At 35.5% G+C, this 20409-nt stretch overlaps 3 protein-coding genes across 10 annotated transcripts; 1 reads left to right on the top strand and 2 right to left on the bottom strand.

Moving 5' to 3' along the window:
• Nucleotides 1-180: 180 nt before the first annotated feature.
• LOC129578432 (alpha-2-macroglobulin receptor-associated protein) lies at nt 181-1939 on the bottom strand. Its single transcript, XM_055466976.1, has 4 exons — nt 1505-1939; nt 951-1377; nt 501-844; nt 181-410 (listed from the first exon to the last, which is right to left on the bottom strand). The coding sequence occupies exons 1-4, from the start codon at nt 1682-1684 to the stop codon at nt 282-284; spliced, it is 1080 nt and encodes a 359-aa protein (XP_055322951.1). The 5' UTR covers nt 1685-1939; the 3' UTR covers nt 181-281.
• Nucleotides 1940-2225: 286 nt separating this feature from the next.
• LOC129578434 (neuropeptide CCHamide-1-like) lies at nt 2226-20013 on the bottom strand. Of its 3 annotated transcripts, none has more exons than XM_055466983.1 (5): nt 19938-20013; nt 5596-5853; nt 3123-3244; nt 2976-3043; nt 2226-2840 (listed from the first exon to the last, which is right to left on the bottom strand). In XM_055466983.1, exons 1-5 carry the CDS (start codon nt 20008-20010, stop codon nt 2603-2605), a joined length of 759 nt encoding a protein of 252 aa, XP_055322958.1. In that variant the 5' UTR covers nt 20011-20013; the 3' UTR covers nt 2226-2602. The 3 variants fall into 3 exon arrangements, with proteins under 3 accessions (XP_055322958.1, XP_055322961.1, XP_055322959.1); XM_055466986.1 differs by lacking the exon at nt 19938-20013 and adding an exon at nt 6382-6519; XM_055466984.1 differs by lacking the exon at nt 19938-20013 and adding an exon at nt 6192-6513.
• On the top strand, nt 10749-20272 carry LOC129578433 (ovochymase). Of its 6 annotated transcripts, none has more exons than XM_055466977.1 (10): nt 10749-11380; nt 17530-17665; nt 17761-17869; nt 17989-18099; nt 18185-18330; nt 18432-18573; nt 18894-19023; nt 19304-19416; nt 19716-19804; nt 19963-20272. In XM_055466977.1, the coding sequence occupies exons 2-10, from the start codon at nt 17590-17592 to the stop codon at nt 20139-20141; spliced, it is 1095 nt and encodes a 364-aa protein (XP_055322952.1). In that variant the 5' UTR covers nt 10749-11380; nt 17530-17589; the 3' UTR covers nt 20142-20272. The 6 variants fall into 6 exon arrangements, with proteins under 6 accessions (XP_055322952.1, XP_055322956.1, XP_055322957.1 ...); XM_055466981.1 differs by having other exon boundaries at nt 17764-17869; XM_055466982.1 differs by having other exon boundaries at nt 19716-19800; nt 19963-20122.
• The last annotated feature ends 137 nt before the right edge of the window (nt 20273-20409 follow it).

Raw genomic sequence — 20409 nt, forward strand, 5'->3', positions numbered from 1 at the left:
TACTCAATTTATTGACAGTGATATTTACAGAGTGGATCATGGTTTCGATTGAACATATTGCCCATGCTCAAAGTCTAGACACACTGTTTTGTGCTCAAGACTCATGCAATCGTTGCAATTTTGTCATCCTTTGTATGCACTCTAGGAACTGCACAAAAATAATAAAAAAAACCGAAAATCTACATGTAGCAATTTCATTTAAAAAATTTTTATTCATTAGATTCAATTACAACAAGAAAAATATTGCAGTTGCTCGGGATGAGAGATCTATTTGTGCGGAATCATAGCTCAGTGTGTCGATATATTTGCTTCTCGAGGCTTTCTTGGAGTTTTTCCACTTTTCTGGCTTGCTTTTTGATATCTTTCTCCATATGATCCTGTTTTTCGGTGGCTTTCTTGTCTTTTTTGTTCTGAAACTCAACGATAATGGCCGATTTAGCAAACAAAAACACCTAGTTGATGCAATAAGTAAATTCCGATTTAAAAAATAATCGGTGTACCTTATATTTTTCATTTCCAATCGCATGTTCTGCATACAAATGGCTTAATTTTAACAGTCTCGATTCAAAGTGGAAGAGCTCTTCCTTTAGTGCGGCCAGTTCACTAGCTGTAAAATTACTTTCAACGGCCACACTCCATAAATGTATAACTTTGGGGTCGATGAACTCACGGCGGCCACGTCCTTGAGCCGTTTTACGTTCCAAATTTTCATAAGTATCTTTAAGGTCGTGATGTTTCTCCCGCAATTTATTCGCATTATCCATGTATTCTTTGTGTTCGTCTTTGACTTGGTCATCGGGCGCGACTTCGTTGAAAAAGTCCAACTCTTCTTGGTTGACAGTGTCTACAAGGGGTAAAATTACGCTGAATACAGGCCGATAAATGCTAAGAAAATAAGTAATAAATTTCCCAATTCAATGCCTTACATTGGACAAATCCAATTCACTTACTTTCATAACGTTTTTTGATTTGTTCATCCAGGTTATCAAGTAATTTATAATACATTTCAACTTTTTCATCGTAATGCGAAAATTCCGTCTTTAATTCGCTTAGTTCGTCGGCTGTGAAGCCAGCCATTTCGGCTTTGTTCCACAATTTGTTCAATTTTTTATCTTTGAATGTACCGATTTTGTTGGCATATTGATCACCCCGGTCCTTGCTATATTTATCATATTTGCTCGGTTTTTCGTATTTATCGTGATCACTGTAATCCAACAAGTTGTACGCTTTCATGATGCCAATCAATTTTTCCCGAAGTTTGGCTGCGCCCGTTCCTTCGTTGTCGTTCGCCCGGACATTTTGTTTGTATTGGATTTCTTCTTTATCCTGTGTTTTCATTTGTGTGTACAACGACTGTAGCTTTGGCTCGGTGAGACGCTATAAATAGTTTTTGTTTTGTTGGTGCATGCCAGAATAAATTACGAGGAAAAAACAGAAAAAAATAATTGCAATTTAAAAATAGCCGACCGATTTTTACCAGCGATGGACTTTGTGTTTTGTTTACCTGTTGCGCTTTAACCCAAATCAAGTTCAATTTTTCCATTCGGAATGGTCGCACCAAATTCCGAAAAATCTCCTTGCCCTCATCGCCCGGATTCACTTCATCATTTAATTCATCGGCTCCGACGACATAGACAAGGCCAATGCCGATAAAAATCAGTACCAATTCTACACTTAATTTCATTTTTGTTAGTTCACACTAATTAATTACGACGTAATGCTATGGACGATAAATGGAAACGAGCACACAAAAGTACAACAACAAAATAAAACAGAAAAAAAAGAGACAAAGAAAAAGTGCGAATACTGCAAGTAAAGACTTTGGCGAAATTTATCGTGCCGACGGAAACATTTTTAATACGAAAATTACCAAGTCAATCAAATTATTCAATTGACACATCGAACGAATGGGAAATGCCAAATCTTAGGTTTGATTTTACCAATAGGGATACATGACGTTTTACTTTGCAATTGCTTCAAATCGACTTTCGTTGTAAATGTACAATGATCGTCTCCCGTATACTGTACAGTGTACACCAGGAAAAATGAAAACGATTTTCTGCTGTGGACGATATTTTTCACACTGTTTTGTACCTCAAGCATTTTCGTCATTCCGATCTCTTTTATTATTTGCTTTGCATAAAATAAAATTTATATACACATATAACACAGATTAAGTTTCGGATCGAAGAAAATGAGATAAATTCATGGATTCTTTTGCGGTGATAGAATATTTTCTGTTTTTTTTTTCTGAATAAATTCCAAATAAATGGCAAAAAAAATGTTCATAGAGAAATAAGTTAGCCATTTCTTTCTTTTTGTGATACTAAATCAATTAAAGAGTGCGTATTCATCACGTGATAGTTCAAAATGACTTGTGATCATCGTAAACATTCTTCTTTTTATTTTTCATTAAATTGACAATAGATTTGTGAATTATCTGTAACCTAGCATGCAACTGATCATCTAAAAATCAAGGCTCTCATGGCCAAATATGGAGAAAACTTGCCAAAAGATAGAGAGAAAATGAGAGAGAAAAGGAGTTAGAGAGACAGGATTTGAGCTGGAAAATTAAAATGAGGGACAATTTATAAATTAAAATTTAAGCTGAAAAATATTTGTATTCCGGTGACGCTGAGTCATTTGGTTTGTTTGTGGTTGCTCGTATGCGGGATACATCGTTCCGTGCACCTGAGTACGATCGACGTTTTCGTGTGGTGGATGGTTCAAATGGTTTCTGGATCTCTTGTGGCAAAGCAACGTCATCGATTGCATTCAATATAACCAGTGGTAGATTACGTTTACGCAATGCGTTCAAGAAATTATTCGAAACTCGTTTACTGCAATAGAAAATAATGGCATTTGTGGTTGAAAAGTATAATGATTTGTTTTAGTTTAAGCTGGAATTTCTTTTGCTTTCATTGATTGCAACATTTCACTTTTTAAAAATCCCAATCCCATGCACTTGCACTTACGCATTGTAATCCAACGAATCATCAGCCGACACTCGAGCGATGCGATCTCTTCCGAAAACTTTGTCATTCTAAAATAAAGCCACAACGACAAAAGTTTGTTCCATAAAATAAACTTATGTTTCAATTAGTCCAAATTTGAGGTTTTACCTCTTCTTGCATGAGCCTAAAAAGAGCCCAGCGATCCTGTTGTGGCTCCGGTTCGCTACGGTCGTTAGAAGAGCGCTTTCCATGGGCACCCCAACAGCTATGACCGTAGCTTAAGCACGAACCTGTATAAAATCATCAAGATGTATATTAACCAAAGAAAAAAAATCAGCCGTGAAAAGTAATTGAAAAGGTGGCCGTTTGATTCATGCAACAGTCACCGTAATTTGAATTTTGAATTCATTCGAGCACTGACACGCGGAGAGAAAAAAGAACGCCCATCATTTGTGTTGTTGAGAGAGAGAGAGAGAGAGAGAGAGAGAGAGAGAGAGAAAGGTCCAAAAATGTGTACCTGTCGAAGCGAACCTTTGTTCAAATCTATGATTTGCCTACGAATTATATGCTGTAGTTCCGTTTTGAAATCGACCACAAATTTTCCATGAGTGCTGCTGCGATTGTTTTCTTCTGCGCTTTGATTTTCATTTATGTTAAAGTGTTTTCTTTGCAGAAATAGTTATTGTACCGAAGAAAGTGTTAAGGTTAGGATTCTGATGAGGTTCAACATTATTGATAAAGAGAAACGGCGTGAATTTGCTTATGACGCATTCGTCGATTGCCGTCGGTCACAGAATATTTGAATAACCAAGTTCTATCAAATAGTATTTGATCGAATTGATTGATTTCTTTTAATCGATCCAATTTACTTATTTTGCTATAAATTTATAAATGGAATTCAAAGGAAGGCTGCCTTTCCTGAATCCTTTCAATCTTGACGGAAACCCTCTTAAAATACCAAAGTTCAAGTGTTATTTTCTCCATCAAAATGAATAAACGGATGCTTTTTTAACTATGAAAAAAAGAAACACAGTAAAAATTCATCGAGTCAAACAGTTTATCACAACAGTCTTTGGGTGATTAAAAGTAGACTGTTTTTCCGTTTATACTAAGCTGGAGACGAAAGATGCTATCAATCAAGTGTCCAATGATTTTCCCTTTGTTGAGGGCTAACTAAACAACACATTATCCATGACGCCAACACAATTGATTTCCATCTTACATGTTTACGTGGAAATACATACAACCCCATGCCATTTCCATATATTGGCCATAAAAACAAATAGATTTTAAGTGATTTTGCACCTTTTCTATTTGGCAACGTTTTTTTTCTTTATTCTCTCGTCTCCACTCGCCATTGAATTATGCTGCATAATAGAGCTCGAGTAAATTGAATGGCAACCAAGACCAAGACACCTGCTCACTTGCGCTTACACAGAAAAAAATAATGAGACGATAGTGCAAGCAATTTTTTCCCCACTGCATAATAGAGAACCGTATGTCAAAAGAAATAAATTGCGTTGGTGAAAAGAAAGGGGTTGGGGAAAGATGCTGGAGAAGGTATTTACTCAAACACTTGACTTTTTAACACTCAATATCATGGTTTTTCACATTCAAGTTAAATTTAGACGTAGCTCATAGTTGCTACACCTTTGAACCCTCTTCTGGATACAGATCGACGCAATAGTATTGTACTCTGCAAACTGTTTAATACAATTGAATGTATCGCGCCTGACGATTCGCTTTCCCAACCAAATCACATCACATAGCAAAGAAATGTTAAAAGTTGAACTACCAGTGAAATTTCATCGAATGGTATGAATTTTCTTCAACATAGAATTCATTTTTGGCATTAGAATGAACATACGGTTTTTTTAAAATGCGTTCATACAAAGAAATTTCTTTGATGAATTATGATTTGTGGCGATATATGTATTATGTAGCATTCGCCAAACTCCAAAACATCAAATAATTGATAATATATTGAAATCAATGCGAAATTTTCATTCTTCCTCAATTACTGACCCTCTATTTAACATGATTTGGCACCAATCTTATAACCTTATTTCGTTCGATTATTCAATTGAATGGATACCGTTCAATTGATTTTGCCAATGGGAAAAGTGATCTTTTCACACCAAGTTTTTCTTGTTTTCTCGACCTGAGCATGGTCGTTCTTTGTTGTTCTTTATCTTCTTCATGAAAATGTGTGTGGTCTGTTTGGCGCTGTGATTTTTTTTCTGCATCTAAAATGCTGAATCCAAAAGTGTTACTTTCCGCTTGAGGAGAGAATTCGAATGGGCAAAGAGGATGAGCCGAGCAGAAAATCAAATAGCCGTCGATATGGTTCATTTTCATTTATATAACACGGCAATAGATGGAGAAAATTACAATTAAAAAACTTGTTGTGTGCAGTCAAAATGAAATAAAGAGGAAAAAGCCAAAAAAACGGTAGTGAAAAGTATAAAGCGCGTGTTCATTGCGTCTTAATTTTCTTTTTGGCTAAAATAATAGAATATGCTTATTACTACAAAAATGGTCTACTAGATGGACGTCTGTTTTTTTTTCTTCACTTTTTCTCTTTCTTCATTTCAGCTTTTGGAATTTGGTGCACAGTCGAGATCATACATAAGGTACTTACAGTGAATCAATTCAGAGCAGAACGACAGACAAATTATCATATAAATGACTGCTTTCATTTTCGATGATTTTAAATGCTCTTTTTTTATACTTTTACTGCCAACCTCTTCCTTGCTATGTTTACTGGCGCGCGCGCTTTTTCTCTCTCTTCTTTCGCTGCTGCTGTTTTTGTGTGTGTGTGTCTTGTGTTGCTGTTGTTGCCGTTGTTGCTTTTCCTCGGCAAAGGTACAAGAGCTCCTTTTCGAAATATATTTGCAAACTGTATGCGTGATATTGAAATTACTAGTTATTAGTAACCGATAAAGCTTTATAGACAACGATCAAAAAGAACACGTACTAAAAGAAAGTGAATGTAAAATGGTGAATAACAGCCGTATAAGTACAATTTAATGGAAATGAAGCGAGAAAGAGAGAAAGAAAAGAAGACAACAACTACAATTGCAGATGAAGAAAAAAACGCTAAATGCACGTATCAAACGATTTAATAGCTAGCGAACGTTAATAAAAACAAACAAACCGTCAATTCGAATAGAAAGAGAAAGAAATAGAATGAAAATACAAGAAACAGATTGATTACAGTAAAAGAAACTATAATACCCTTGCTCAATTTATGATACAAATAGATTTTAATTGATTAAGTTATTTCTCTCGTTTGGTGATTCGTTTTTTCTTTTCGTATGCTATTCAAACCCGGTCCGTTTGAGCGCAATTTAATATTTAAATTGATTTCAATTGAATAGGAAAATATCTGTCAAGTGATTTGAAAGTAAAAAAAAATCGCACTAACTAGGACACGGAAAAAAATAATTCGTATCGCTAATTTTGGATACGCCAAATAAATCCGAGCAGAACGTTTGGCGATTTATTCTTCTCTTTTTGTTGTTTGGGCGGGAAACACTCACAATTCAAATGGTTAGAAGTGTTGCAGAAGACTGACCGTTAGTTTGATGATCGAAGATTCTTATATGAGAGCAATGCCAGTGCGTCATTCAGCGAAAAATCAACTCTTTCGCACCAAAAAACCCTACGCATGTTCCATTTGGCGCAATGTATTCATCCACTTTTCTACGTGTGTTCGCTTATGCGATGAGTTTTTTTCTCCTGTTGTTGGTGTTGTTGTTCGGTTAATTTGCGTTTCTAGCTTCTATTGTAAACTATTAGCATTGGAATGGATTTACGCATATGGTCGCACACCGGGGCTGGAATTCTAAGAATTCCACCGAAATCGTTCGGAATTATTTTTTTCGTACATAAGACCATATTGGAGTGAAAGAGAGAGATTCCACTATTTCTCAGCTTCCCACCGGAATTATTCCGATAACTCAAGGAAGAGTGGATTGCAACTCAAGGATCAGTGGATTGTGTGAGAAATAATTCCGGTGGGAAGCTGAAAAATAGTAGAATCTCTCTCTCTTTCACTCCAATATGGTCTTATGTACGAAAAAAATAATTCCGAACGATTTTGGTGGAATGACTTAGAATTCCAGCCCGGAAAATACATTGGATACGAGAAAATCCGATTCGACGCGGCTCTTTCTAACTAAGTGCTGCACATACATGTTGGCAAAGTATTCGCCCATTTTGGATACATTCAAACCGAATGTTACCATCGCAATCTATAATGACGCACCTACATTCTAATGCCATTGTTAAACTATTCTGTACGCAGCAAATAACAAGAACTGAATGCAGAAAGAAAACTGAATAGCGATAAATAGTTGAAATGTTATCGAATCGAAGAGCTATTCAGTTAAAGATAAACTTGGCGCAAACTTTCATTTCATGTACAGTATATTCAATTTAACGGTGGTGGGTAAAAATCGTAACTGAAGAAAATCGAATTAGAAAATGGATCTCCATGAAATATATCAAATAGGAATTAGATTTAACAAAGAGCCGACTTCAATTGGATCGAAAGGTTTTAATTCCAAGACTAAGAATCCAAAGCTTAGGAATGACAACATTTCAGGTCTAAGAACATAAGTAACATTTTTGACTGAAGTAATTCCAAATTTTCGTTCGAAATATGCTTTCTCTTCGTTCAAGAAAGATTTTCCCAAAAGAATATATCGTATGATGATTCGTTTGTGGAACAGAATACAATATTGAATTACAAATGTTTAACGGTCTTTTTCCATACAGAATGTTCGACTAGTATTCCATTAATCATTTCAATAAAATTCGGAGTTGGGTGTATTTATGATGGTTATTCAGATTATTTTTTATTGCCATGAGATAGGCATTTTTATTCCGTAGTAAACGCAGTTACAATTAAAGAGATAACATGTTATATGAGAGTCGCACAATGTCGCCGTATTTCCCCCCCCCTCTCTCTCTCTCTCTCGCTTTTCAAATCAGTCTCGTTTTAATTCCATGTGAACATTATCGATTTCTACATTCAATTTTACTGGCCTCTGTGTGCAGATATCAACGGGTTTCACTTCATCCGCAGACTAAAATGTACCGATGATCAATTGGGTGTTACACCCCCGGAACGCATTAGAATTTCATCCATCCGCTGACGCAAAATGACTTTTTCCCTTCTCACACTCTCTCCAACACTCTCACACCACAACGCCTACTTTTATGTAACTAACTGAAGGAGTGAGTAATCAAAAAACCCATGTCACTCATTAAAATAAAAATAAAATAAAACCATTAAACGAAAGACGTAAAAACGTTGAAAATTGATTTTCAATCACTTTCGTTTAAAAATTACACAGCAACTTAGACCAATTATCGATCGCATGGATTACGCGAAAAAAAAGTCATTGGCCACACATGAATGCTAATTGAATAGACAGTTGGAAATTTGCCAATGAGAAAAACAACAGCAGAAATAAATTAATAACGATGTGGTGATTATGCACGGCGGCTGCCAACACAGAGCAGAGGTAGAAGAAAATGTGTGTGTGTGTGTGTTGTTTTTCTAATACAAACAACACATGGAAAAGTCGACAGCAACAAGTAAAGAACCGTCGGCGAAAATGTGGAACAAGAAATACAACAGCAACAGCAAAAAAGTACACTCGAACCGCATAAATGGCTAGCAACATAAGTCATATCAAAATAAATATTCACTGTTTTAATTTTCCCTTTTTCTTAAAACCGGTTTAAAGAAAGTGCATGTATTCCAAGTTCGCTGAGTCTTGCCGATCAAACGTAGTCAAGTTTAGTGTGTTTTTTTTCTTTCATGTATACATATATTCATTGTACTGGTTTTTTGTCTTCTAAACTTCTAATTTACACAAATAAATTTTTCTGTATCCATAACATTAGGCATTTCTTTTTTTTTCTACCTCTCTTTCTTCTAGTTTTTAATACATAATAAACGCTTTTTATGTCTTCAGCACTTCGAAGTTTAGAGAAGAATGTAGCATGTTTGCTGTTCAATTGGTCACTTGCCGCACGTTTTACACGTCCATTACTTGAGTGCACATTCGTTATCGTTTTCCCATTTACATTTCGTGTTTGTTCGAGACAATTCGTGTTGTGTTTTAGTTTTTTGTTTCGTTGTTTTCTGTATCGAATAAAATCTGTGTAGTTGTTGTTGCTGGTTTCCGTTTGTACGTTTCTCATCATCGTCAACAAATAATTGGTGGGTCCGTCGGACAAATAATTGATAGCTCGTTTATTTATTTCATTATTCGTTCCTTTATTTCCTCTCTATCTCTCCAATGTGAAGTGTTTGTTTTTTTTTGTTCATTTGCTTTCTTTATCGCCAAATCTATTTTTGGATAATCGATCAAGATGTAAAAGGGAGAGAAAATGAAAGGAGGATCATCGATACAAGTGTTGCACTTCAGCAGCAGCAGCAACAACAGAAGAAGAAGAAGAAAAAGAAGAACAAAAAAAGCCCACTGAAGAAAAGTATTTAGAGCGCATGAAAGACAAGGGCAAACCGATTGCTATCGAGCCACAGAGTATGCATATATTTATAGTTTGATGCAGTTAATAAAACTCTTTGTTTTATTTGCTCGATCTATTATTTTGTTCTTAATCAAAAACTGAAGCAAATAATTGCAGTGATGTGTGCTTTTTCCCTTCTTCTTTAGCTTCTTTGGCGTTGATTTCTATTTATCATAAAATTTTCTGTTTTCGTCATTTTATCCGATAGAGAAAAATTCGCCAAGATTCTAAGCTGATCAAATCGATCGATAGAATGGACCATTAAAGAAAGGGTTCATTTTAATTGTTTTGCACGATGATCTGTGCCTGTTTCGTTATGTCCACAAAAGCTGAGAACCCATAGCCAAGCCCAACTCAATGGTGTCCCGTTAAACGGTTAAATCAACAAATTTACGGTGGCTAGTTTCTTGGGCATTCGAATGGCCCCGATGATAGCATCACTTTTATTAGCATCGATTCGTAGATAAATTAACGAAAAGCCGAAGAAAAAGAAGATCATTAAAACGATTTTACTCTCTTTCTCGGTATATGCCAAGAGTTAGTTTATTGTTTGCCTTTTCGCCGGAGTGCACATTCACAAAACAATTGCACATTCTTTTTTTTTGTTTTCGGCTCGGTTCGGTTCGATGTGAATCGTTCAACTGGCTCTCGGCTTCGCTATAGCAAATGGGCACACGTAAAAATTATGCATTGATTTATCATTCAAAGCCCATTCATATGGATTTGCGCTATCAAATTGTGGTGCTGCCGTTGGTTGCAGCAAAGAATGATTGTGCCGAATGAATGCATTGCAGTTGGCATTTAAATAAATTTTCAACCGAAAAAAAAGGAAACAATAACTGCTTTATACAATATTGAAATTGGCTGGCAAAAACAAAAACGTCTCCACATACAATTCGAATTCGGTTACTTTCACTACCAATATGTATAATCGCTATAATTATTTTGCTTACATTGATGTATGTGCGGCGTGTGGCGCTCTTGCCAATGCCAAACATGTGTCCATGTTATTGATAGAAGTCAAGTTTGTACAAATCGAATAGGAAACCCATAAACACATTAAAACACAGCCGATTTGTAAATCTGATCAAAGGCTGCTTCTTTTTCTGTTGCTGCTCGGCTTTGCTCGTCTTGTGTTTATAGTAGATGACTTTTCGTCTGAGTCGTGTCCCTTTCTTTCATTTCCTTTTGGTTTTTGTTTCGATTTAGATTGGAAATCCATAATTTCTCGGTTCGCTTCGAATGTGTTGTCCGTTTCATTTTAGTTTGGAGCAGTACAAGAGTGTTGTGGCGAGCGCGCGCCGTCGCTAAAGGTTGACGTAAAGTGGGAGATCAACACATTGAATAGAAGGCACAGAGCAAACGGCAAACACCGAGCAACGAAAGAAGAAGTAGAGGCAGCGGTGGTTTTTATTTTCGTCGAGTTGTGAGCATCGGTGCTGGTCCATCTGTCTGTTCACAGTCAACAATGCAATAGTTCGTCTCGTGGCTTAAAATCGAAAACATTGCGCCAATCGGAGCTCGTCCGCTTCAGAATTGCGCTTTGTGTGTGTGTGTGTGTGTGTTCGACTTCAGTCTCATTGAAAATATTTTAAAACTAATGGACAATTTTCCATTGAAGAAAAATCAAGTCGTGTTGAAAAGAAAGAAAAACTTAGCTGTTAACCAAACAAACAACATCAGGTGCTGTGTAGCCTAATCGAATTCATCAACAACACCGCGCCAAAGCTCATCATCATCAGCACCACATCTGATACAAACAAACAAGCGCACAAAACCCCACGAAGCTGAAACCGACGACGACATAGAGAAAAACCTAATGGAGTGATTAGTGTGTCGATCGCTGATTATCGATCAACAACATATTACGATACATGGTACGCATCTCAATTAATCGCGTCTATATTACACACATTACTAGCACACATTCTGCAATTCGAATTGCAGCGCTAGCATCGTATGCAATTGCAGAATAAAGAAAAGAAAGAACGTGCTTCATCAATCATAAACAACAAAATGACTAAATTGACATTAATGCTGGCTGCTATAGTGCTGTTACTTGTTTGTACCCGGTTGTTACTTGGGAACCGAGAGAGATAGAGAAAAAGAGAGAGAGAAAAAAAGAAAAATAAAGAAAAAAGCTGCTATGAGTGAAAATATTGGCTAATTGAAAGCGATAAATGTCACTCGTGGATTTTTAATCAAAAATTTGCGAATCCTATCTTCTTGAAACTGCATATATAAATTGACGATTCTTGTTGCTTACGCTGCAAAATAGCAACACACACGACAAAATCTAACACCTCGATGAAATGATCGAATGAATTCAATTTGGAAATATGTGAACGAGATATCGGTTGCTTCTATTCTGGTTTAGTTTTATTTGTATGTGCAAACGTTTCATTTGATTTTGCTTTTCTTTGCCTCTACTTCTTATTATTCTTCGTTTTTTTTTCTCTGCAAAAGCGATTAAAAGTGAAAAGTGAAAAACGCTTTGACCAAGTTTCTCTTTCGATTTGTCGTGGCCATCGTGAAGAAGAAGAAGATTTCCCATGTCGTACATATCGTAAATATCAAAACATTCTAGCGAATGTATACGTAAGAAAACGGTTTTGGTGCGCAACCATGAACAAAATAAAAAGAAGAAGAAATAATACGAGCGGCAAACGTTTCTTTCATTGTGCACGAGAACATGTGTTTTGTGACATCAATTTGTGTGATTAAAGTACATCATTAAGTCAACACGACGGTTTCGGTGTTGCTGTAAATTGTGATAAAGGTAGAAGAGAGAGAGGGGGAAACCCCATACAATTCAAGTGAATTTCAAATAAGAGCATTTTTTTCCTACGTCACGCGAACACGCAAAATCGAATTGTGCGCTCCACGTTCAACTCTACTGACGAAAAGGTACAGTCATGGACTAAATTGAGCGTACGACTGCCAGAAAAATGTATCGCGGACTATTTCATGAACCTAATTTATTTTTTTTAATCAATTCTTTGCACTGTTTGTTGCGTAATTATGTGAACTAATAGCAAGGGGGAAACTACTACTACCTTGTAATTCATATTAATACAATCTAGTACAACACAAATTCTGAAAAATTCCAAAAAATTCTGCGCAATTCAAAACAATTCCAATCGATTTCGTAGTTCCTTAGTCAAATTTGGTGATGATCAAATCAAAATATCGCAAATATAGGGACATTTACCATTCATTTGAATGCATATTGAAGATTTTTACTTCCAGAACATATTCGACTTGGTTTGATCTACAAGACTCAATTCTAGCTCTGTTTTCCATTTTGAAAATATTTTATGTATCATAAAGCCTTTACCTATTTGAAGTGAAATATTGAATTGGAAGTGAGACCTATGTACAATTAAAAACGCCATATCTGAAAATATTTCGATAAGAATGAACATCTATGCGCTTCCTTTGAGATGCTAAATGACCCTATATTTGCAATTTTTGAAGTTGATCATCATCAAATTTGACTTAGAAACATCGGAATTGATTGGAATTGTTTTGAATTGCGCAGAATTCTTTGGAATTTATCAGAATTGGTGTTGTACTAGATTGTATTAATATGAATTATGCGGTAGTAGTAGTTTCCCCCTTGACTAGTAGTAACCGAGAGAATTTTGAATTTTTTTTTGGATTTTGTGATTTTTATTGAAAAATGTAGATGAATGTCATTTTTGTGCTGGACAAAATTGAGCGTACGGTCCGTTTAATATATGTTTAAATAGAGAAAATTCATGGAATTTGAAAAAAAGGGGATACAGTATGATGCACAAGCTCATGTTGCTTCGAAATGGTATATATGTTTTGCTCCACCGAACCGTTGTTTGGGAAATGGAGACGGTTAAACTTTTTTTTTATTTTTCACTTTTATCACCTTCAACACATATGAATATTTCTAGAACCAAGAATGATATTGAAGCATCTTAACCGGCGTTTGAAAGCTTGAGATTAGACCAACGAAATGCAATAATAACCAACCAAATATTTCAAGTACTTTAAAAGATGCAGCCGTGAAAGTATGACAGCTGATGTCAAAATAGCGCCATTTATTTGACATTTGAGGTTATAACTCACAAATGGTAAATTATTTTGACATCTTGTCTTGATCAAATTTACTCTACTCATCAAGTGCTACAACTATGCTGAACATGTCAATCCCAAAAACTAACTCCCTTAAAAAATAAACGCTGAAGTACCACAATGTGGAGTCCATGTAGTATACTCTTATATGGATCATTTCGTATTAACGGATTTTTGGCTGACAAGATGTTGTTTTTTGGAGATGACTAGAAGAGATAATTTTTTGTTCACATCAAGAACTGGAAATTTGCTCAATATTTTCTAGCAATTTCTAGCGATTTACAGTCTTTGGAGTGATCGGATCAGGTTTTTGTTGTATGAGACATATATTCAACTTTTCGCGAGCAATCCAAATATGTGATTAGTTTTGGGCGGTAAATTGAATTTCAACCCCAAATTAGGGTATTTTTGATTTTTTTTCAATTTTTACCTCTCACGCACCCTAGACTTGAATGGCAGCCCCAACCAAAGTGACAATCGATTCTTGACATCAGCATAAATACTTCGTCCATACATAGTTTCCTTCTAAAAAGACTCTTTATTCATGAAAAATCCATGTTTAGCGAAAACTACCCCAAATCCAGTACTAACTTTGTGTCACCCATATATTATTGTTATACTCGCTGCACCCTATCCATTGGCACCGGTCTCATTGCTAGACGCCAATGGCCCAAACCCCATACAAAACGGGACACGGTTCTTTTTTTTTTCGTTTTTTTCGCATTTTTGGGCGGTTTTATTGATAGAATGGAATGAATTAGGACAATTAATGATGATCTGGCGCAAAAGCCGTCAGGAATTTACCAATTTTTTGGATTTTTTTCGATTTTTAAAATTTTTCACGAATTTTTTTTTTTCGTTTTCCCTGGCATTTTTCTAGAAATTTCAATGCGATTGAACATATTTGGGCATAAAAAGAGGTTTTACATTGCAATTTTTCAATTTTTTTTAAACAATTTTTGAAGTCCTATAACTTCTCAATGACTCGAAGTAGAGCAATAGTATCCGTGGCAACTTTTTAGTACTCCTCAAGACCTTTGCATACCATGTTCTAAAAGTACTAAAAATGTACTAAAAAGTACTAAATTGTGGAAAATCTATACTTTTGGATATTTTTACGATTTTCAACATTTACTAGATTTTAGTACATTTTTAGTACTTTTAGAACATGGTATGCAAAGGTCTTTAGGAGTACTAAAAAGTTGCCACAGACACTATTACTCTACTTCGAGTCGTTGAGAAATTATAGGACTTCAGAAATTGTGCAAAAAAATTACAAAAAATCGAAAAAAAATTGAAAAATTTACAATGTAAAACCTCTTTTTATGCCCAAATATGTTCAATCGCATTGAAATTTCTAGAAATGCCAGGAAAAACGAAAAAAAAATTCGTGAAAAATTTTAAAAATCGAAAAAAATCCAAAAAATAGGTAAATTCCTGACGGCTTTTGCGCCAGATCATCATTAATTGTCCTAATTCATTCCATTCTATCAATAAAACCGCCCAAAAATGCGAAAAAAACGAAAAATTTTTTTAAAGTTCGCACTTTAATTAAAGTTCGAACTTTAACGAAGAATCTCAAAAAAATTCAAAAAATTAATGAAACCTTCGGATGTTTTGATGCAAAACATCATTATTGGGCCCAACAATTTTCATAGCAACGAAAAATTTCAAAAATATCCACTAACAAAAATTTTGACTTTGAACTGTGTCGTTGAGAATAAAAATGGGATTAGCCGAAACCGCGTGTTTTTATGCGAATCATTTTTGTGTTTCTGGTACAAGATATGGGGCAAGTATCTCAAGCAAAGATAAAGATCTTGAAATATTCTAAAACATTGCAGCAGACATATGTCTTCTATCTCTTACCAGGAACATAAAAATGATTCACATGTAAATGAGCGGTTTCGGCTAATCCCATTTTTATTCTCAACGACACAACTTTAATTAAAGTTTGAGCACTTGGAATCAGCATTACACCATTTTTAGCCGCCGCCTTTTGTTGGCCGGGTAGAGAACGGGTGACAGCGGCAAACATCCATCACATTTCTTTATTCGTTACTAAGTGGGTGATAACCCAGCATATGCACTACCTGATTTAAAAGCTCATCGAAATGTTCCTGAACTTTCGTTTTTTTTTGTTGTTGTTGTCATTCAACCTTGTGAAAACGTTGTCGTCTTTTTTTTAGTACACTTTGCACAACGTCCTCGGTCACACATCACATTAAATATTAGTTTGAACTTAATACAAAAGAAAGCATCTCGCTAATGAAAGTAAAAGCCAACTGGAAATTACATGCACAATGTAATTTCAAGCAGAGATTTATTTTGAAGAAAAGAAAAAAATTATTAGTTTAATTGTTGGCATGGATATGTTAGATGTTTGTACAATTGCATGTTATCGAAAGATTTTGACAAATGTTGACTCGTTTGAAAACGCCACTCATAATGTCAGAAACATTTGGGTCATTTCATGGACTGTGAACATTAAAAAGTTTTCAAAGCGATTCGAGTAAGAAAGAAAGAGAGAAACGAAACAAACACTGAGTTGAAATGAAGAAGATGAACAACAACAAAAATAACACCGAGTTAAATTAAACTGAAATAAAGACAATGGATCACCATCAAATAATACTTCCTCATAAATTACTATAATTAATAAAATTATTGGCATTAATAAATTCACGCTTTGTGTACAGTACATACACTGAGGTATAGCAATAAAACTGTGCTTTATGAAGATGATTAGCGCGCTCGTGCGAATGGCACCTTACAATTTCAACAGTCGAATTACCATCATTTCATTTTCTCTTTTCTTTTCATCTTTCTCCTCGCGCGCGCGTCGTTGACTCACACTTAGTTCTTTTAAATGGTCATAAATTCCGCCACTTTTTTCTACCTTTTACTTGGCGTTTTTTTCACTCGCTGTTAAAGCACCCCAAGAGAAACGGCCAATATGTTTATACGCTGTCTATCCGCCGAAAATACACTACAATATATATTCACGCTTATTGGACGCCGAATTGAATTATGTATGTTCGAAGTATTCTTCAGCGTGAAACATATTGAATCAATGAATGCATTCATGGCCACCAGAGGGCGCCTGAATATGTTTCAATATGTTTCACGCTGAAGAATACGCCGAAAATACACTAGAATATATACTGAATTCGGCGTCCAATAAGCGTGAATATATATTGTAGTGTATTTTCGGCGGATAGACAGCGTATAAACATATTGGCCGTTTCTCTCGGGGTGCTTTAACAGCGAGTGAAAAAAAAACGCCAAGTAAAAGGTAGAAAAAAGTACATTATTCGAACGTTATGTAGTTGGTATTTTAAACGGAGTCGGGCTTATATGATGGGTCAGTTATTGAAGTTCGAAAATGTTTCAGCACCGTACCAACCGAAACCGTATCCAACATTTGATAGCGAAACGACAAAATGCACGATTTCCATTTATGGTGTCGCAAAAGCTGTAACCACACTCGCGTACCGATTTCGATTTCAATTTCGGCATAGAGAAAAAAGAAGCGACAGCAACACAGTAGCTGCAGTAACAGCAGCAGCAGTAGCGTGAGAGACGAGAAACGATATTGCGAGTACATTGTATAAATGCGTTGCAAAGCCGAAGGCCATTTATCAATATCAATATGCACTTCAATGTGCATATTAAAATTTTTTTATGGCATCACATGTTGCTCACAGTTTTTTTAAAGCATTAACTCAATGAAGGGAGTCGAACCCACTGAAATAGAAATACCAAATTTCATCATGGCTTGAAAAACACGGCTTGAAATACAACATATCATCATCATCATTTTGTTGTGGTTGAAAAAACGTTCAACATGTAAATATTTTGACAAGATGAAAAAAATTGCAATAACATTGCATTTTTTTGCTGTTTCTATCGTTCGCAGGGAACAATCAATGAGATTGAAGTCTTTCAATTCAATTCGTCCTCATTATGAGACGGCCTAATGATGACTTTTTTAGTTTTATATTCAATCATTTTGGCGTACAAGGGTTTATCAAAAGCAGAAAAACAAATCAAAGGTAAGCACCCGACTCGGCATCTTGTCGTGTACCATTTTGCATGAAGATTCTCAATTTAACATTTCAATTTCGAAAAAAAACTTACACATTTTCAGCAGATTGTGGAATGAAAATATTTCGTCGAGAGCCACGTTTCGAGCCATATAGTAGTCGGTCAGCTAGAATAATTGGCGGTTCATCATCGAGTGACGGCGAATTTCCATGGCAAGTTCTTATTCACAGCTTAAATGATTTGAAAAGATTAAACACACGCACAATGAATACATCCAAAAGAAAAACAGTGCATCAATATCCAGGCATTTATAAAATGGTTTTGATTTCAGGCAAGTATCGTTAGAAGTGCTACATCCGATTTATGGGTTTCTCGGTCATTGGTGCGGTGGTGTGCTCATCGATAATTCTTGGATCATATCTGCTGCACATTGTATCAACAAGTAAATTCAGACATTTATTGAGCTACTCAAAAGCCGATAATTTTTCACTAAACTCATGTTATTTCCCTTTTTTTCTCTATTGAAGCGATATATTTAATTTGCCATTGCCTGCACTGTGGACAGCGGTTTTAGGTGAAAATAATCGACACTTCGAATCGGGCCATGAACAACGGATTTCCATTGAGAAAATCATTACGCATAGTCATTATTCACATTATGATCACGACATCGGTAAGTGTTTGTGATCTTTTGTTTCTTTTCCCAATTGAATTTATACATATTCACTTGACCGGTAAATCATTTTCGTTATTCCAAATCAAAAACCAAAATAGTTTTACTGAAGCTAGCTGAAACCGTCAAACTGGACAATTTTATCAATAAAATCTGCTTGCCAATACAAAATGAGCTTACGTATTTGCTCGACGAGCATCTTTTGAACAATGTGATTGAGGATAGGAAGTTTAGTATCAACAAGTAAGTTGTTCTATCGTTTTATATATTCGTTACTTTCAATATGCCATATATTGCCCAAAGGGAAAAAAATGTCAAACACTATCAAAACGTCATCTCTGAACTAGATGTGAGGCGAGAAAAACAGAATGCATTAAAACTTAAAACAAATATGCTTAGGCGGTTTGACATCGAGACCGTTCCGTTTTTATGTTTTTTTTTTCATTCTTTGATGAAAGTTAGTAGATACTTAACCGCATTTATAATTTCGTTTTTGCATAATTTTTTTTTCTTTTCTTTTTTCTATTGTCAATTGTTTTTTTTTCGACGCTTTTCTTTTGTAGAAAAATGCGACCGGCCCAGCGACGGCGAATAAATGACAGATTTATGCGCTTTGATAATGAAGATAGGCATCAAGAGAAGAAATTGTATTCAAGTTCAGACAGTTTGTACGATGGTTCGGCCAGCAAATTGGTAAGCTTGCATTCATTTCTTTTATCGCGTGCGCGCACTCGCGCTCACTCGTCGTGCTCTCTCATTTTGCGAAATATTCATCATCGATAACGATCACGGCAAAAACATAAAAAAACTATGCAATTTGTTTATAGTTCAAGACACACTCGACAGTTGAAGAGAGAGAAAGAGAGAGAGAGAAAGACATAGAAAGAAATTCCTACATGGCTACATTTTTCATTTCTTTTCTTTTCCTTCTTTCTTTTTTTTGACATTAAATACGCAATTGAACGTATGTCAGGAACCACCGTATATTGAATGCGTTGCTACCGGTTGGGGAATGAGCTATAAGGATGGTGAAAAGTTATCGGATAATCTCATAAAAACCAGAGTGCTGATTTTCGATAATGAAAGGTATCGTATAATGATTCTTCATGTGATTTTGATTCGGATATGCACACAGAAATCGAAGTGACAGCAATTGGCAATGAATTACGAAGAGGAAAAAAAAGAAGCGAGACATAAACTCTCTCAACAATCCGAATGGAACGGAAATAATGTCATGTTGTGTAGTAATTTTGTATCCCATTTATAACCGTACACATAAAATGCAAATGAATCACGTCGCGCCCCCGGCGGGCAAATCAATTTTTTCGTGTGCATGTTCATTTTAAGTTAGATCAATTTTTTAATCGAGTCCAATGATTTGTTAGATGTCAAGAGGTTTACGGTGAGCATGTGAATATTCATGAGGGTCATTTGTGCGGTGGTGCAATAAATGGCAAAGGCGGAACGTGTGTAGGTAAAAGCAAACAATATCTTTCACATTAAAACAAAAAATATAAAACGGAAACTGAATGGAAACTGAAATCTTGTATCTGGTTGCTATTGCTGCATAGCATGCACGCCACATATATCAGATGGAAAATAGTTACATATTTTCACCGTTTTTTCATATAGGCGATAGTGGTGGCCCATTAAATTGCCGATTGCACAAAAATGGGCCATGGGTGCTAGCTGGAATCACATCGTTTGGCTCAGGATGCTCCAGTTTTGATGGTAACCCCTACCATCCGGACGTTTACATTCGGATATCGTATTACATCAAATGGATAGTAAAAACGATGTCACAAAACTGAAATGAAATGAAAAGAACGGAAAGCAAAGGCATTTTTGTTCGAAGGAAAAAAAAATTATTTATTATTGTAGTTTGTGAAATTCTATTTTTACTTTTGTTCACCAATTTGTTCTTCAAAATAAATTATTTCTCAACCTTTTTTCCCAAGCTTTTTTTTTACTTTTTCCTTAATTATGGTGAGTTGATGATTGTTTTGAAATGAAGCGGGAATATTTAAAAATGGAATCGCTCAAAAGATCTTTTTGAAATTGAAATTCCTTCAAAATACA

The sequence above is a fragment of the Sitodiplosis mosellana genome, unplaced genomic scaffold (genome assembly GCF_009176505.1).
Source record: "Sitodiplosis mosellana isolate CC-2019 unplaced genomic scaffold, AAFC_SMos_1.0 Smas_scaffold_6226, whole genome shotgun sequence".
Classification (NCBI taxonomy): domain Eukaryota; kingdom Metazoa; phylum Arthropoda; class Insecta; order Diptera; family Cecidomyiidae; genus Sitodiplosis; species Sitodiplosis mosellana.